This window comes from Vicia villosa, linkage group LG1 (assembly GCF_029867415.1).
Source record: "Vicia villosa cultivar HV-30 ecotype Madison, WI linkage group LG1, Vvil1.0, whole genome shotgun sequence".
Lineage (NCBI taxonomy): Eukaryota > Viridiplantae > Streptophyta > Magnoliopsida > Fabales > Fabaceae > Vicia > Vicia villosa.
The window spans coordinates 239,394,480-239,411,839 of NC_081180.1; the positions used below are offsets into that span (position 1 = coordinate 239,394,480).

At 28.7% G+C, this 17,360-nt stretch overlaps 1 protein-coding gene across 1 annotated transcript; it reads right to left on the reverse strand.

Annotated features, from left to right (window-relative positions):
* Positions 1-670: 670 nt before the first annotated feature.
* Positions 671-1,207, reverse strand: LOC131624262 (calcium-binding protein KRP1-like). Its single transcript, XM_058895214.1, has one exon. It carries the CDS (start codon positions 1,114-1,116, stop codon positions 757-759), a length of 360 nt encoding a protein of 119 aa, XP_058751197.1. The 5' UTR covers positions 1,117-1,207; the 3' UTR covers positions 671-756.
* Positions 1,208-17,360: the final 16,153 nt, after the last annotated feature.

Below are 17,360 nucleotides of genomic sequence, written 5' to 3' on the forward strand. Positions count from 1 at the left end.
GATAATTGTATTTAATTATTTGAAATGTGTGTACGAAAATTTTTAAATGTTTAATTTTAGTATGTGTAATGTGATTAGTTTTTGGAAAAAATAAATATTTATATTAAAAAATTGAGTCTATTTTATAGATGGTTGGGACGAAGATACCCAAATTTAACCCGAACCAATTTAAAACAAAAATTATTTAAAAATTTAGATATAAATAAGAAAAGATAAATACCGTCTTTGCCCCACCCTATTGTGTAACATAATGGATAATTTATGTTGCTATGCCAATACCGTCTTCGCCCCTCCCTATTCTGTTGCTATGGCTGTTGTTCCGTCCATAATTTCATGGTGCACTCCATCTCAAACATATATTTAAAAACAATCATTTTTTAAAAATATTTATAAATTACATATATAAAAATATCCATTGCTATCTCAAAAGTATCCAATGATAGTTTGTTAGTAATGTTAACGCTCCTAGTCTTCACTATCACTAGCAGCCATCTACAAACAAATGCCAAATAGTACAATTGTCGATTACATAAAAGTTTTTTAACAATGTTAGGTAAGAATTTGACAGTGAACTAACCCGATGTAACACTTGTAACATTAGGGATCAAAATTAAAACTTTAATACATAATAATCAATTAAAATAAAACCTTAATTAAATATTAGGCAACATTTTCAACAAACAAGCTAGAAAAAAAAAATACACATACAAACCCAAAACCAAAACATGCTTAAAAGCAAAAAAAAAAAAAAAGTCATTAATTTCCATTGAAAATGACTTCCCCCAAAAGTTGCTTAGTGTCATTCATCAAAGAAGGACTCAACCTAAACATGAGAGTACAAAACTCCATTTCACTAAGAGCTCCATCTCCATCCATATCACCTTCTCTTAACATGCAAGTAATCTCATCATCACTCATACCTTCGAGCCCAAGCAATGCCGAGTTCTTCTTCAAGCTCTCAAATGTTATCACTTTCTTCTCTCTATCCATCAACACATTGAACCCATTTGCCAACTCTTTCATAAACCCTTCACTTCCTAGCTTCTCCATCATTGAAGGGAAGAAATCCTCAAACACAACCGACCCACCATTCTTCTTTGAACTTGATGATGCCATTGTTGATGAATTGATCCTAGAATTTATGCAAGAGAGAAAATGAAAATTAGGTTAGTGTAGTGATGTATAGTGAGGACAATGATTTGTTGTGGGAAGTGGATTTACTATATATAGAGTTAGATTAGGAATAAAACAAATGAAGTATATAAATGTTTGAGGAAGGAGTAAAAATTAAGGTTGTGGCTAGGCACAAATGTGACATTTAGTGACCTTTTTTGTCTAATTCTTGGAAGGTGCGTGGGAAGTTCTATAAGGTGAGTGTGACATAAGGGTTTTCAAGGTACAAAATGGTCAGAATCAATCAATCATGGGATTAGCATTTTCCTTTCTAAGACATCAATTTTTGTTAGTTTGCATAGGTTGTAGGTTATAGGTCATAATTATTTAATCATTCCAAATGAACTCTTGGGGTTTAAAATGTGAATGTTATTTTTATATTTGATGAAAAATGAAACATGAATGTTGAATATGACTAATTTCAAAACTCATCAATATAGATGAATGCATATCCTAATAGTCACCGCTGACTTTAAGAAAGTCCGACTTTAAGGAAGTGCAAGACGGGCTATCACACATGACCTCAAATTTTTTAAGATTAAACAATAGATAAATAGGATTTCATAAATTATTTGTCAGGTTAAATCTTGAATAAATAGAACCTCTATTTATTTTGTTATAGATAAACTATAGCTAACCTACACATGATCTTTAAAACTTTGAGACAACTCTGATAATAGTGCAGATGATTTTGTTTCGCTCACCCCGCTCTTATTAGCGGTGAAAACAGACTAAATCTATCTAACATGTCTATTTTACTTGATTTTTTATGAAATAGATTAAAATTTTAAACTCACACTTTTTAAAATATTTGTTTAGTCTCATCCTATTTTTTACGAGTATTACTAACAAAAGCGGGCAGATATATCTAAATCCCTCCCGCTCCATCTTTAAATAACTTTGGAAGTAGATATAACATTTTACTATAAAAGTGTAAAATTATGAATATATGTGAGAAATGCTCTGTAACTTTATTATTTATTTGTTGGAGATATCCATTTATTTATTAATTGCCAACAAATTACTCATGTCATAAGCATTTTTCTTTAGAAGGCATCAATTTTTGTTACTTTCTATAAATAGTATTTCTTTTGTTTCAATAAAAAGAGTACTATGTATTTAATAATAAAAATAAAAGGTAACATTAATATTTTATTAATTTTTGGGGTAATTGATAATTATTTTAAAAAAGTTTTAATTTAAAGTAAAGATAATGACAATTTAATATTTCCACTTTTCATATACTGCTTTTTATTTATATTACATTATATATCTTCTTTTTGTTGTTGTTTTGTATAAACCAAACGACACATGATATGGGCCATAAAGGACCCCACAGGAAATTTAGTGCTACAACATATACGATATCAAATTGAGCTGAAACTGAATTGTGTCAACTCATCTCATTTAAATACTTAGAAATTAGTATCATATGTGTATTTTTTTCTATATATTTTATTTTACTTATTCTTTTTATCTTCTTTTATTCACATTCACGTTTTCAAAATAAATTTCTTTGAAAATTTATTTTTATTTATCAAGAAAACATTTTAAAAGAAAAAAATGAATGAGAAAATTTTAAATAGAGAGAAAATAAAAAATATTTCTATTTTTTTGGTAGAGGTTTTCACATTCATTTTACTTTAACACCAAAATTTACTTACCATATTTGACACATATCAACCGTATTCTATTATATATATATATATATATATATATATATATATATATATATATATATATATATATATATATATATATATATATATATATATATATATATATATATCATACTTTTTGATTTCATACATTTGTAATAGTGTTTTAAAAATCGAACCGGTCATTAAATCGGTGATGATACTGAGTCACTGATTCATTGGTTGAATTATTTGGTCAGTGATCGAACCGCATGATTAAATCGAATTAAATCGGATAACTCGGTTGAATAAACTCGTCTCTATTGCACTACTCTATATTTATTAAATCGGTTGAATCAGATGACTCAGTCTCTAAAAAAAATATCAAAACACCTACAAAATTTTAAAATTTTAAAATATCACAATTTCACATGTTTATTCTTTTCATTCAAATTCTAAATATAATCATCACTCACAACAAAATAATACAAAATATAAATTTAAATAAATTTTAAACCAGGTCTAATTGCAAACAAAGGAAAAGTTGTTCCAAATAAGGTTGGAAAAAAGTCTAATTATATTTTAACTTTATTTTTTAAAAAAAAATCATGAAAACGGCGTCGTTTTGTGCGAAAAAAAAGAGCATACATTTGAACCGTTGGTTCACCGTTTTTTTCCCATTTTAACCGGTTTTGGCCAGTTCTTACCGGTTCAATAGCATATCTGGTCCATCAATCATACCAGACCGGTGACCTCTCTGGTTCCTGATCTAACCGCTCTGACTGGCCAGTTCGGTCTGGTTTTTAAAACACTATTTGTAATAACTTCAAAATTATATTAATATACTAAAAATTCATAAAGGATACCTTTTTAACACTTACTATTATTATTTATCTATATATTTTAATTAATATTTTAAAAATTAAACTAGTTAAAAATCAGTTAAATCGTATGAAAAAAATTAAATTATAACTCGATTAAATAAATCAATCATTATATATAATTATTAAACTGACTAAAATAAATGACTATGTGTCTAAAAAAGTCACGACTCGTATAAAATTTCAAAATATCATAATTTTACAAGTATATTATATAAATTCAAATTCTAAACATAAGAATGACACACAATAAAATAATATAATAATTTATACTGAATTTAACTGATTTTTAGTGATTTAATAATTTATCCAATTCTACATTCAGAGTAGGGGTGATAAAATGGGTCGTGGCCTATCGGGCCGGCTCGCGCATCCGTTAAAAAATGGCGGGTTGGGTTGGGATTTTAGACCCGCCGCTCCCAAAGTCCGTCCAGCTAAAATTCGCCGTCCGCCCCGTCAATGCCCGCCGCCCGCCAAAGCCCGCCCCTCCTCCAAAATTCCATCTTTTTTAGTTAATTTTAGTAATTCCAATTCTTGATAGTTTATTTTATATTTTTATTTTGTAAATATATGTAATATTTTTTTAAGTAAAATTTGTGAAAAAGTTGTTTTTATAAAAAAATTGTTTTAAAAAATAAGTGAAAATTTTAATTAAAAGTTAAAAAAATCTATTAATTTTTAAAAAATGAAAAAAATATAAATAAAAATAGGCGGGCAAGCCCGCCGCCCGTTAATCCGCCATCTTGGCGGAGCGGACATAATTTTTATACCCATTTTACTTGGCAGGCATGCCCGTCTCCATCGTTTTTTTGGCGGGTTTAAGACGGGGCGGGCAGCTCGTTTTGCCACCCCTAATTCAGAGCTATTTAAGAGGCCCATTCAATTTTTAAACACTCATATTAATGCTCGATCGTTTGGTAGATTTTGAATTAATTAATTTGCTAGAGGACATCATCAAAAAGACAATGGAAACTTGTACAAGCACATTTATTAACTTTTAGAGTCCTTTATACTAAAAGGCAATATAGGTATTACAAAAAAAGGACTATACAGGTTTATAGTAAATAAATAAATAAATAAAACAAGCAAATAGGTTTGTAATAGCAGCTTCATAATGTCCTTTTTCACTTCGTATAGTCTAAATAGATCAGGACATTAGTTAAATATTTAATAGGGCATTGCTAAAGAATGTTCTAAGAATATTATCTAACAATTTCAAATAAAAGATATTTTTTAAAAATTAAATATTTCAATTTTTATATATTAAATATACAATTTTCATAAAATTTTTATTTAAACTATTAAACAAAGATCATGAAATGGTAATTAATATATATATTTTTTAATTTAATGTAAAGTAATGTTTGGAAGACTGAAGGAGGCAGAAGCAACCGATCAAATGTTCCAAAATCACAAGAGAGACAACTTTTAAGAATGAAGTTTGATTCATTGAGAGAGTTTGCACGATATCTTGTGTTATTAATGATAGTTCATTACTTGATATAATGGAAGAAGTTTGCCATATATACTAGTCATGTTGGGGTTGATTGAAAATATACATGTTGAAGAAGTCTAACATCGCTTTAGTTTTGTAAAGGAATAGGAAATTAATGTTACATAAATGATTCAAGTTCTTCGTTACAAGATATATCAATCAAAAGCACTTTAAACCTACATTTCACTTTTTATATTTTTTCTTATACTTTTGTGTTAGAGTGTTGTGAGAGATAATTAAATATTTGCTTTAGAAAATACATATGTATTAGGGCCTTAGAGTGGTTGATGGTAGTCTATGTGTTATAACACTTTTCACATAATATTATTCTCTGATTGTCATTTAACAATGATCCTGATTTTTCTCCGATTTTGGAGTTTTCACGTAAAATTCTTGTGTTGTTATTTTATTCTTTTTCCCCATACATTTGTTTTTCCTAACAATTGATATAAAGAGCATTGGTTTGGTGGGATATTCATTTTTTAGTATGCTATGTGGCTACAGTTTTCTCTGATCTTCAACATCAAAAGAGAAACTTTATACTCTATATTGGTTGAGTTTTTTTTGCTACAGAAAAGATTTTGGCTGCAATGTCAAGTTTTTCAAGTGCATTGAAGATTGAATTAGAGAAATTTGATGGAAAAACCAATTTTGACTTGTGGAATATTTAAGTCAAAGATATTCTAATACAATTAATATTTCACAAGACGTTGAAAAGAAACATTTACATCATGGACAACGAAAAAGTGGGAGAACTTCTACAAAAATCACATATGACAATGGTTGTGAAATACATATAATGATGGTTGTATGTCTGTTGTTAGATAGCATGTGATTGTAAGTATGTTTCTTTCCACCACGAGCGTGTGACCGTGGTGATAAACTAGGTAGCACGCTACCTATCACAACGATTATGTTAAACAACCGTTGTGATATATATATATATATATATATATATATATATATATATATATATATATATATATATATATATATATATATATATAAAGGTCATGGGTTCGAAACCCAACAACAACACTTTATTTAGAATAACATTAATATTTCACCTCAGTTATAAAAGATAGTCGTTCTGGTATATATACATGAGTTTATTATGAAATATGTGGATTGCTTATTTTTACCTATCCCTCACTAAACATATACAACCATATTAAAATTGATATAGAAGATAATAATCTGATAAATTAAACAATTCTTGAAAAATAACTTAAACGAACCACTGTTTTTCAAATTACATGCATCTCGTAATTCATCTATCGCTCTTTAGCATATAGAATTTGGTTCAATGCCCGAAGTTCTTCAACATTCCAGTGATGATGATGAGCGGGAATCTCTCGACAAATTTAATATTTTGCAATATAAACTATAAGAAAATGAATTGTTACTTTGAAGAATTCGGGGCATTGAACCAAGTTCTATGTGTAAAAGAGCGAAAGATGAATTGCGATATGCATGCAATTCAAAAAACATTGATTCATCTAAGTTGATTTTCAAATATAACTTCTTTTCAAATTATTATTTTCTAAATCAATGTAAACAAATGCAGGTTTAGTGAAATGTTGAAAGAGTATTGTGGTGTACTTTTCGTTTATATCGTATCCACAGGGATTATTGCGATATCACCGCCGTTCTATAGCCTATTTTGTCTTGAGTTAATGTTACTTTAGTTTTAGGTTTGCAAAAGATCATTCGATTCTTTTAGTAGCAAAGAGTAAATTAATGAAAGTTCTAAGTTAAAGAAAATGTATCAAGATTCGATTTCATCGACCTAAATTTGTATGTTTCCTTATAAATAGATGCTTATGAACTTGCTAACGATCAATATAATTACGTATCGACACCTATATCGTCCGTGTCCGCAACGATATAGCTAGATTTACCGTATTGTTTAACCGACGATTTCTCCACCGTTTAAACAATACAAATAACGTTTTAAGAACCGATACTTAGTAAACATCAAACTCTAAATCCATGTCTGCAACTTATAGTTTGAAAGATGATGAGTTAGGTCTAGATACAAACATTGATGTCTCAAACATTTATACCAAAGAAAAATCTTTAATAAACAAACTAAACCATCTATATTGATCATCACTTGTTCATACACATATATTCACAAGAAAAACATACAAAAGGCTAGGAAGATTACATCTTATCTTGATACAAAAGGGATTTAGCTATCCATGAGAATGGTAGCTTGCACAAGAAGGAAAGGATGAAGATCAACAAGCATCAAAGGCGATTAATCGACGATCAAGGCTTCCAATCTTCAACTCTATATTTGCTACAGTGTATTATGCTCTTGTTTCTCTCTAAAATATCTCTACATACTTTCAAAAGTGATCTGGCCCATAAACAAATAAACAAAGTTTCGCAGACCGCGCTTAGCGCGGTGCAGCCCGCTAAGCGCGCTATCAATAATTGCTTAAACCGCCCAACCGCGCTAAGCGGGCTCCAGACCTCGCTTAGCGCGGAACTCTCTGCCAGAACTTCCTTCTTTTCTTCAAAAGCGCGCTTAGCGGGCTCAACCTCGCTTAGCGCGCTACCTCTTTTCAGCAATCCTTGGCTTTGGTCTTGGAACATCTTCAAGGTGCTTTTTCCATGGTCCAAGCTTCCAATTATCTATAAAAACTACAAAATTCAACATAGATTGCAAAGATAAGAACTATTCAACAATAATATAAATATAAGAATAAATATATACCAAATGACAATAAAATACTACTATTAACCACAAAAAGACTTGAGAGTTACCAAAAATTACCTAAGATATTTACACAAATTGGTAACTAACATGAAACAAAAAATCTACATACAATACAATAAACTCAACTGGATCTTCTGTCAATCTACATAAGAAATTAATGCTGGAAGATTCACAAAAACCAAACATTGTTAAGTCGCAAGAAGGTTTTTTCTTGTGATATCAATATTTTGCTCTTGTTTTGAGAAACATTTATCAACAAGAACAACACACATCAACGAAACAACAACATACAACAACATTTATCAACGTTTATCAACAAAACAAAAACATACAAAGTTGGGTTAATTTTTGAACCACACCCATAGTATGCGCTTTCTTTAGTTAATTTTTTATTCACCTTTCCTACAAGTCAAAAAACACCATGCCAAATGTAAAATATTTTGGAAACATAAACTCTTGAACTAGATTTGGAAAAATAAACAACTTTCAAAAAATACCATGCCAAATGTAAACCCTCTATGATAAAAAATTGAATGAATAGTTCTAGGACTGACGTGCTTTGAAATTTCTTCAATTGTAATGAAAATTAGAATCTATACAAAGAAAAATGGAAAAAATCCTACGAAGAAGAAGAGGAAGAAAGATAATGAATAAAGAGCATTGAGCTTGGTTACCTTTTAGTACGAAAAAGAAGAATGTTGATTTCTGCATGTATGGAAGAAGAAGAGAGAATATTAGGGTGTTGCTTAGAGAGACGACACCTATTCTGTTAAGAAACGAGAGTTAAATTCATTTATATATAGGTAAAATATTTCACCATAGTTGTATTATTAGAACCGTGATGAAATATAATGCCTTTCACAAAGGTTTCTTTTACTAATCATGGTGATATATATTTTGATTTTATTATATATATATATATATATATATATATATATATATATATATATATATATATATATAAAATATTATAAGGACAACACTGTTTGTAACAAAAAATAAAAAAATATTGGTAGTGGGATTCAAACTCTGCCACTCTATGTACATTTAACTACGGTTACTTATAACGACCATAATGAAATGTCTTTTCGTAAATATCAACAAAAAATGCGCCCAAAAAAGAAATATTACCACAGTTAACTAGACGGATGGTGTAATATTGTGTTACCAAATGCATATTTTGTAGTAGTGGAGGAACTGGATTCGAGAGCTTCAAGTACAATATGCATGTCTTTGGCTAAGAATATACTGATGATTGTTCTTGGTACGTCTTCAGCCAAAGATATTTGGGAAAAACTTGAAGGGCTATATCAAGAAAAGGGTATATCAAATCCATTGTTTTTTAAGGAGCAGTTTCTTAGCTTGCTTATGGGTGAACATACTAAAGTATCAGATCATCTAAGTGTTCTCAATGGTATTGTTTTTGAATTATAAACTATTGGAGTCAAGATTGACGATGAAGATATAACTTTTAGACCCATATGATCTCTTATATATTTCTATAAGCATATTAAACCCGTTTTGATATATGAGAAGGAAAATTTGAGTTTTGAAGAAGTTCCTAGTAAAATTATTTTTGAAGAAAGAAGACTGAAGAGTGAGGATAATACTCCATCAAATTCAATGTTGGTTGTTAAAGGAAGGCGTTATGTGAAGAAAAATAATGAAACAAGTGTGAGATGTTGGAAATATGGAAAGAATATACCTATAAAGCATAAGTGTTCTGATGGGACTACGTCAAAGAAGAGCTCTAAGTTAAATACTAGCAATGTCTTCCTTGCTGTAGGATGTGATGATCTTCTCTAAAAATTGTGAAGTGTTTCCTTATGACATTTCTGATGTCATGGAAAAGGATGAGTTATTTCTAGCAGGTTAATCCATGAGCATTGATGTAAAGTGTATTGTAAGATCATGTCGATGGTTGAAGAGTTTCCTATCAATATGGAAATTGCACCATAAGTTTTCACTCTGGTTTTTCAGATGTGAAGATTCTTAAAATGATTTAGCTTCAATTGAAGTATAATCTTCTTTAGATGGAGTATGATAGGTTTTAAACTATGATTATCGGTGAAGACAATGTGGAATTTTTTAGAGTCTTGTAGTTTCAATTGATTATACTATTTATGGTGAAGTATGATTGTTAATTAATGCAATGAAAGTTGATATATTATTTCCAATCAAAGTGGAGATTGTTGGAGTTAGTTGAAAACATACATGTTGAAAAAGTCCCACATCGCTTAGTTTTGTAAAGGAAGAATGAGTCCTTTAAGATGTATCAGCCAAAAACACTTTAAGCTTATTTTTTGATTTTTATATTTTCTATTATATTCTTGTGTTAGAGTGTTGTGAGGGGTAGTTAAATATTTTCTCTAGAGAGTATGAGTGTATTGAAGCCTTTGGGTGGTTAAGGATAGTCTATGTGTTGTCATAATTTTCACATAGTGTTATTTTCTGATTGTCATTTGACAACGATCATGGTTTTTTCTCTGGTTTTGGAGTTTCTTTGTTAAATTCTTGTGTTGTTATTGTGTTCCTTTTTTTCTTTATGCAATTTTTTATCCTAACAAGTCATGCAAACTTTGATAGTTAATTTAACCATGCAAAAGTTAGTTAGTTATTCTAACGATCTCTTTTAACCATCTTTAATTAACTTATCTCACTATTTTAATTACATCAAAAGATTCTAAGCATGTCACTCTAATACCCTCGACAAGATCATGGTTGAATTGTGGGTGTAACATTGAGATTTGACCTGAAGTCCTGGAACATGTCATAAGAGAGATGTTTGGTGAGAACATGTGAAACTCGTGTTGTTTGTGGTATATGTTGGATTTTGAGTTTGTTGGTTGCAACTCTTTCACGGATAAAGTGAATATCTAATTCAATGTGCTTAGTTCTTTCATCGAGCACCATATTATGAGACACCATAACTGCACTAATGTTGTCGAAAAGGAGAGTTGAAACTTGATATTTGACATATAGTTGATTTTACAAATATTTGAGCCATAACAACTCAGAAGTAGTGTGTCCTAGTGCGCGATATTCTACTTTAGTACTTGAGCGGGCAACTAAGGATTGCTTCTTGGAAGTCCATGAGATTATATTAGGATCAAGATATATGCATGAGCATGATGTAGATCATCTTTCATCCGAATTACTTATCCAATCTAAGTCACTATTTTCAAAGAGTCCCTATATCTAGTAGGTGACCGACTAGATCTTAAATAAGGATCCAATACCATATTAAGAATGAACTTTGATTCATTGTGCGAATTTACACAAAATCTTGTGTTATTGACGATAATTCATTACTTTATAAATTTCTTATTATTATTTTTTAATTTCATAAACAAATAAGTTAATTTATTATGTATTTTATTGTATTTGTTTTTAATAAATCAACTAATATTATTATTTTTAATTTGAAATTATAAACACTTAATTTTTTCTAAAATTTGTTCAAATTGAATAACACAAATTAAATAACACAAATTAAATATAATAAAAAAGAATAAAATATAAGAATTGATTTCTTCTTTATCAAAATGAATAAAAATATTATTTACATATTTATTTGTGTTTTCTTTCATAAAATAAGATGACTTATAAAATAATTATATTTTAAATTGTACAAGATTACAAGTTTGTCATATAATACAAATAGTACCACTTTATTTTTTGTTTTTTTTTTCATTTTCTATTTTAAAAATTAAAATCTCTAAAATCTATTTTTATATTTTTAATTTTAAAAACTCATAATTAGACGATAGTTTTTAAAAAATTGTTTTAGAAAAATTAGATTAACAAACAAGTTTAACTTTTTTTTTTTTTTTTAATTTACAAAAGTAAATCAAACTATCTTAAATCACTCATACTTTAACTCAACAATCTCATTCACAAGAGTTCTTACATCATATAATAAAATTTCATATATGATCCATCTTCGGCTCTTTCACACTAAACAATTTTATATTGGTTGTGACAAAGCTAGAATCTCGATCAAATGTGATAGATTTTATATTAACTAGACGGTTCATCGGTGCATCGCACGATTATAAGGCAATGAAATTAATTAGTAATCACTTACAAAATATATTAGATTCATCTCTAAGTCAAACAAAGTCAAATTATAAAATCACTTACTTTGTCAAAATTATTATATAAGAATGAAATATCTATTAATGCTTGAATTTAAAATATTATAACATTGAATAGTAAAAAATAAAATAATAAAAACAACAAATAATATGAATTATTTTAATTCATCCTCTTTCATAACCCATCTTTTTCTTAAATATCTTTACCAAAAAAGTAATATTATGCGATGCTTAAGAAGAAATGGAAATTGCATATCAAACCTTTATGAATAATTGTGAGATAATGGATTAGTGGGTTATACAAAGGATGGCTTAGATAGCAAGCATGCCAAGAAAACTGCTTATACCTTTATTTAGCAATTTAAAATTAATTAATTATTAAATAATTGAGAGTTATAAAAGCTACAACAACGACGACAACAACAACAATAACAATAATAATAATAATAATAATAATAATAATAATAATAATAATGATAATAATAATAATAATAATAATTATTATTATTATTATTATTATTATCATAATAATAATAAATAAAAATAATAATAATAATAATAATAATAATAATTATTACTATTATTATTATTATCATAATAATAATAAATAAAAATAATAATAATAATAATTATTATTATTACTATTATTAATATTATTATCATAATAATAATAAATAAAAATAAAAAAACCAATTATTTAACCATAATTTTCAAAGAAAACCAGGTAACATATTTTTTATTCATTTTTTATTAGTGAAATTTATTAATGAATAATTGGGAGCTACAAAGGTTAAATTAGAAATATTAAGAAATAATTAAGCTACTATTATACAAAGAAATATTAAGAAATAATAAAAAAGAATTATAACCATGTTTTTTTATATAAAAGTATGTAGCATATTTTTTTAATCATTTTTAGTTAGTGGAATTTATTATTAATAATTTAGTATTAATTTTTTTTATGAATAATTTAGAGGGATAGGAAAGTGGTTAGTGGAATTTATTAGTAATTATTAATTTATTAAAATATTATTTTGACGGAAAATATTAATTAAGTACAGTATATATATATATATATATATATATATATATATATATATATATATATATATATATATATATATATATATATATATATATATATATATATATATATATATATATATATATATATATATATATAGGTTTAACACCGCATAACAAAAACAAAACAATGAAAATGATGAAATGGAAAAGAAACAAAACTCAAAAAAACAAATTAGAAAAAAGATTTACTATCTTTATGGTCAAGGCTTATACTTTGTTAGTTTCCTTTCTGGCAAGTCGTCTGTATGTTGATGTCTATATTAAAGTAGTTAAGGAAGCTGCCGAAATCTTATGGCTTTTTGGATCATACAAAGAAAAGAAACAAAAAGGTTAGATAATAGAGAAATTTCACGTAGTTTTCACAACTTTGGACTTAGCTTTGTGGTCACTCAGATTCTGACTTTGATGCTTTGGATTTCTTCACATATGTGGCTTCTATGAAAGATGGCATGACCTAATTATGCACTCTAGACTAGTTTTATGTGATAGCATGTACTTTTGGATGTTGGGCCTACAATGCTTCCTAGAGAACCGTGATTTATCCAATACAAAATTTAAGGACTAATTTAATAATAATACTACAACAACAAATGAGTTTTATCTTGCTAAATGAAGTCGGTTATATGAATTAACTTTTGTTAAATTTTTTTATCAGGGGTCATGCATCTATCCAAATAATTAATCTCGAGATATTTTCCAATAACTTCTCTTAGTCTTTCTAGGTCACTCTCTTCCTTTAATTGTTTATCTTTTCTCAATCTAATTTACTCTCCTTATCACAAAATCTACATATCTTCTCTCTACATACTCAAACCACCTAAGTCTATTTTCCACCATGTTTTCTATTATAGATGCTACATCAACGTTCTCTCTAATATTTTCATTTCTAATTTATCCTGTCGAGTCTTACCACACATCCACTGCAACATCCTCATTTATGCTACACTTACTTTATTCTCGTGTTTATTCTTAATCGTCCAATATTCTGTCTCTTACAAAATCGCAGGCCTTGCCGTAGTCTGATAAAACTTTTCCTTTAACTTGAGCGCTACCTACCTTTGAGTCACATAAAACACTTGACACCCTTCTCCATTTCAACCACCCAGCTTGAATTCAATGACTCACATCCTCTTCTATTTCTCCATCATTTTGTATCACGGACCCAAAATATTTAAACTGTGTGACTTGAGGTATAATATGGTCTCCAACTTTCACCTTTAGGTTAGAAACATTTCTTATTTTGGTAAACTAATATTTCATATATTCCTTCTTACTTCTGTTTAGGAGAAAACCTTTCCTTTCTAAAACTTGTCTCAAATTTTTCAACCTCTTATTTAAATCCTCCTTTGACTCTTAAAGAATGACTATATCATCTGCAAAAAGCATGCATCTCGGTGCTAACAGTAGGACGTGTTTCGTGAGTACATCCAAAATTAAGGTAAAAAGATATAGGCTTATGGTTGAATCTTGATGCAAACCAATTGTAATGGAAAAGTTGTCTGTCTGTCTACCCTGTGTCCACACACTAGGCGATATGTACCTCTTCATACATATCTTGGATATCTCTAATCCTACCCCTTTTTTTCTCTAGGAATTCACACAAAAATTTCCTAAACACTCTATCATACGCCTTATCCAATGTGAAACTTGGATAACCTGAAAACTTGGAATCTTTCTAATAAATAACAACTCAATTTTTCTTTGAATATATTGAATCATAAGAAGACATGACAAGTATAGAAATGTGAGTGAGAGAATGAGATAGAGAGATCACCTAAGATGAAAGCATCATTACAATTATTTGTGAGGTAGGCAGACCCAATGATAAATATTATTATGAATTTAAACATGCAAACATAATATTTTGCGTTCTTCTCCAGACACCACAACTAATACCTATATAAAAATATTAAAATTGCAAGGTGATTGGTATGGATGAACTTCTCTATGACGATTCACGCACTTAATATTACATAAAATATTTTTAAAAAATAATACAGTATAGCCCATAATCACCTGCAAGCTTTTAATAAATGAATCTGTTTCTTGATGATATTCTTTAGTGTTTGATTCTTTTGCATCAATCATAAAAAACATCTCAGTTTTTTTTATTTGATTCAAGCTTTCTTCTTCGTTTGATAATGTTCATGAATTTTTCCATTGATTCATTTATCATAATCAAAACCCATTTATACATGTTTGACACATAAAACCACATTCTCTCACTTTTTGATTATGACAACACATCTCTTAGAAATGTGACTTATGAGAGGTTAAGATAAAGAGAATGTTTGGGGTGTCAACTATATATATGTAGCATACTCCCTCTTGAGAGTATACTTATCTCTTTTTGGCATAATAAAAAAGCGCGGAAACAGATAGCAACATAAACAACATATAGAACACAATAGAGAAATAAGAAAAATAAAAAAGCACGGTGACATAATTTAATCAACGTATGATTGGTTTATTTTAGTTCTTATTAAAAATAAATTTTTGTTTGGAAGAGATTTAATATAAATCTGTCATTTGATTATATGGTGACACAATTTCAATTACACAATCCTTTTTTTAGACCTCAAAATGTGAAGACGAGATGTTGTTAGGTATTGAAGGGAACCAATCACACCTCAATATTTTATTTCTTCTACTGACTTTGATCCCTTGTCTTTATCTATGTAACATGATGTACTCATGGGAACTAATATTGATTTTTATTTTTCCATTCCAAATATGAGTTCTTTGCAATATTTAGCTTGATTTATGCAGGGACTTCTTTTGTTTGATAAGTTTGTAGTCCATGAAAGTATTAAAATTCACACATAATTGACACTTCAAAATCATTTTGCATCATATTTAAAAATTTCTTAAATAAAAATACATCAGTAGCACCGAATATAATATCATCATTGTAAATTTGAACAAGTAAAATGTTATGTTCAGAACTTTTTATAAACAAGGTTGTATCGACCTTTCCTCTTTGAAATTTGTTTTGAAGCAGACAATTTGTCTAACGCTAATGCCAAGTGTGATTAGCTTGTTTGAAGTTATAAAGAGACTTTTTCAACTAAAAAGCATGATTAAAAGAAGATACATTTTTGAAATAAGGAGGTTGATCAACATATACTTCCTTTTGAATGTTGTTGTAAGTGCGAAAGCAAGTACGTAAATTATCGTATCTATAAAGACTGGTCGTGTTTCAAAGACAATTCCATATTTTAACGTGATTCTAAGAGAAAGGTTGTTTAGAGTTGTTTGTTTCCAAAAATGAAATAAAATAAATTGATATGCTGGTGTTAACAATGAGAAAAAAATTTCGGGGTTAAATTTCATCATCCTTATCCTCATGTATAATCATTGACCAATAATATGCTCTTTTACTCAGTTATTAATACTCTCACATGTTGCTCTCATTGCAACTAATCTTCGAGTCAACGGTGTGATATCAGCCGTATTACCTAATATACTATCTATTATTTTATTAACCAATAAAACAACATTAATTTTCAATGGTGAATGCATATATCAATGTACCATTTCACCAATATCGTTTTTCATGTTGATATTAGGCCTAATTCTCTCTCTAGACATTAGCATCCAACAAATTGAGATATGGATCTAGTAATGACAAACACCTCTTGTATGTCAAGTCATACCATGAAAATATGTTTTAGATAGAAAATTCAAAACAAGCATCAAGAATGAAAAATCATTAATATTAAAGCTTAAGTAAAATCACATATAACACCATGAACGTAATTAATACATGAGTATAATGATAATTACACCTAACCCAAACAAAAGAGAACTAGTTACGCTTACTCATCATGACTTTACAATTTAACCCTAGAAGAAAGAGGTTGAAAAACATTTGCAAGGATTCCTCGAGTAGCATTTCCGCCTTCAATCTTCCTTACCTTATTATCTCCTATTGAGATTTAAGGTGAACCTACTTTCTATTTATACTACCTTGAATCCATTGAAACTCCATTGGAACTGAAAATGGAACCCTTATTTATTGGCTTGAGAAAGGTAGGTTCGCTAGGCACACCATCTATATTTTCCTAGCGCTCCTACTTTCTTTCTTGTTAAGCATTGACAACTCACTTGCAACTTTCACTAGTCATCTTATCTCACTAGGTGCACTGCCCATCTTTAACTAGCGCATAAACCCTTCCTTCATCATGAGGTAACTTATCATTGGGGTCATGGCTTAGCGAGGCTCGTTACTTAACCTTGAAGTTACTTAGTTATACAGTCTTC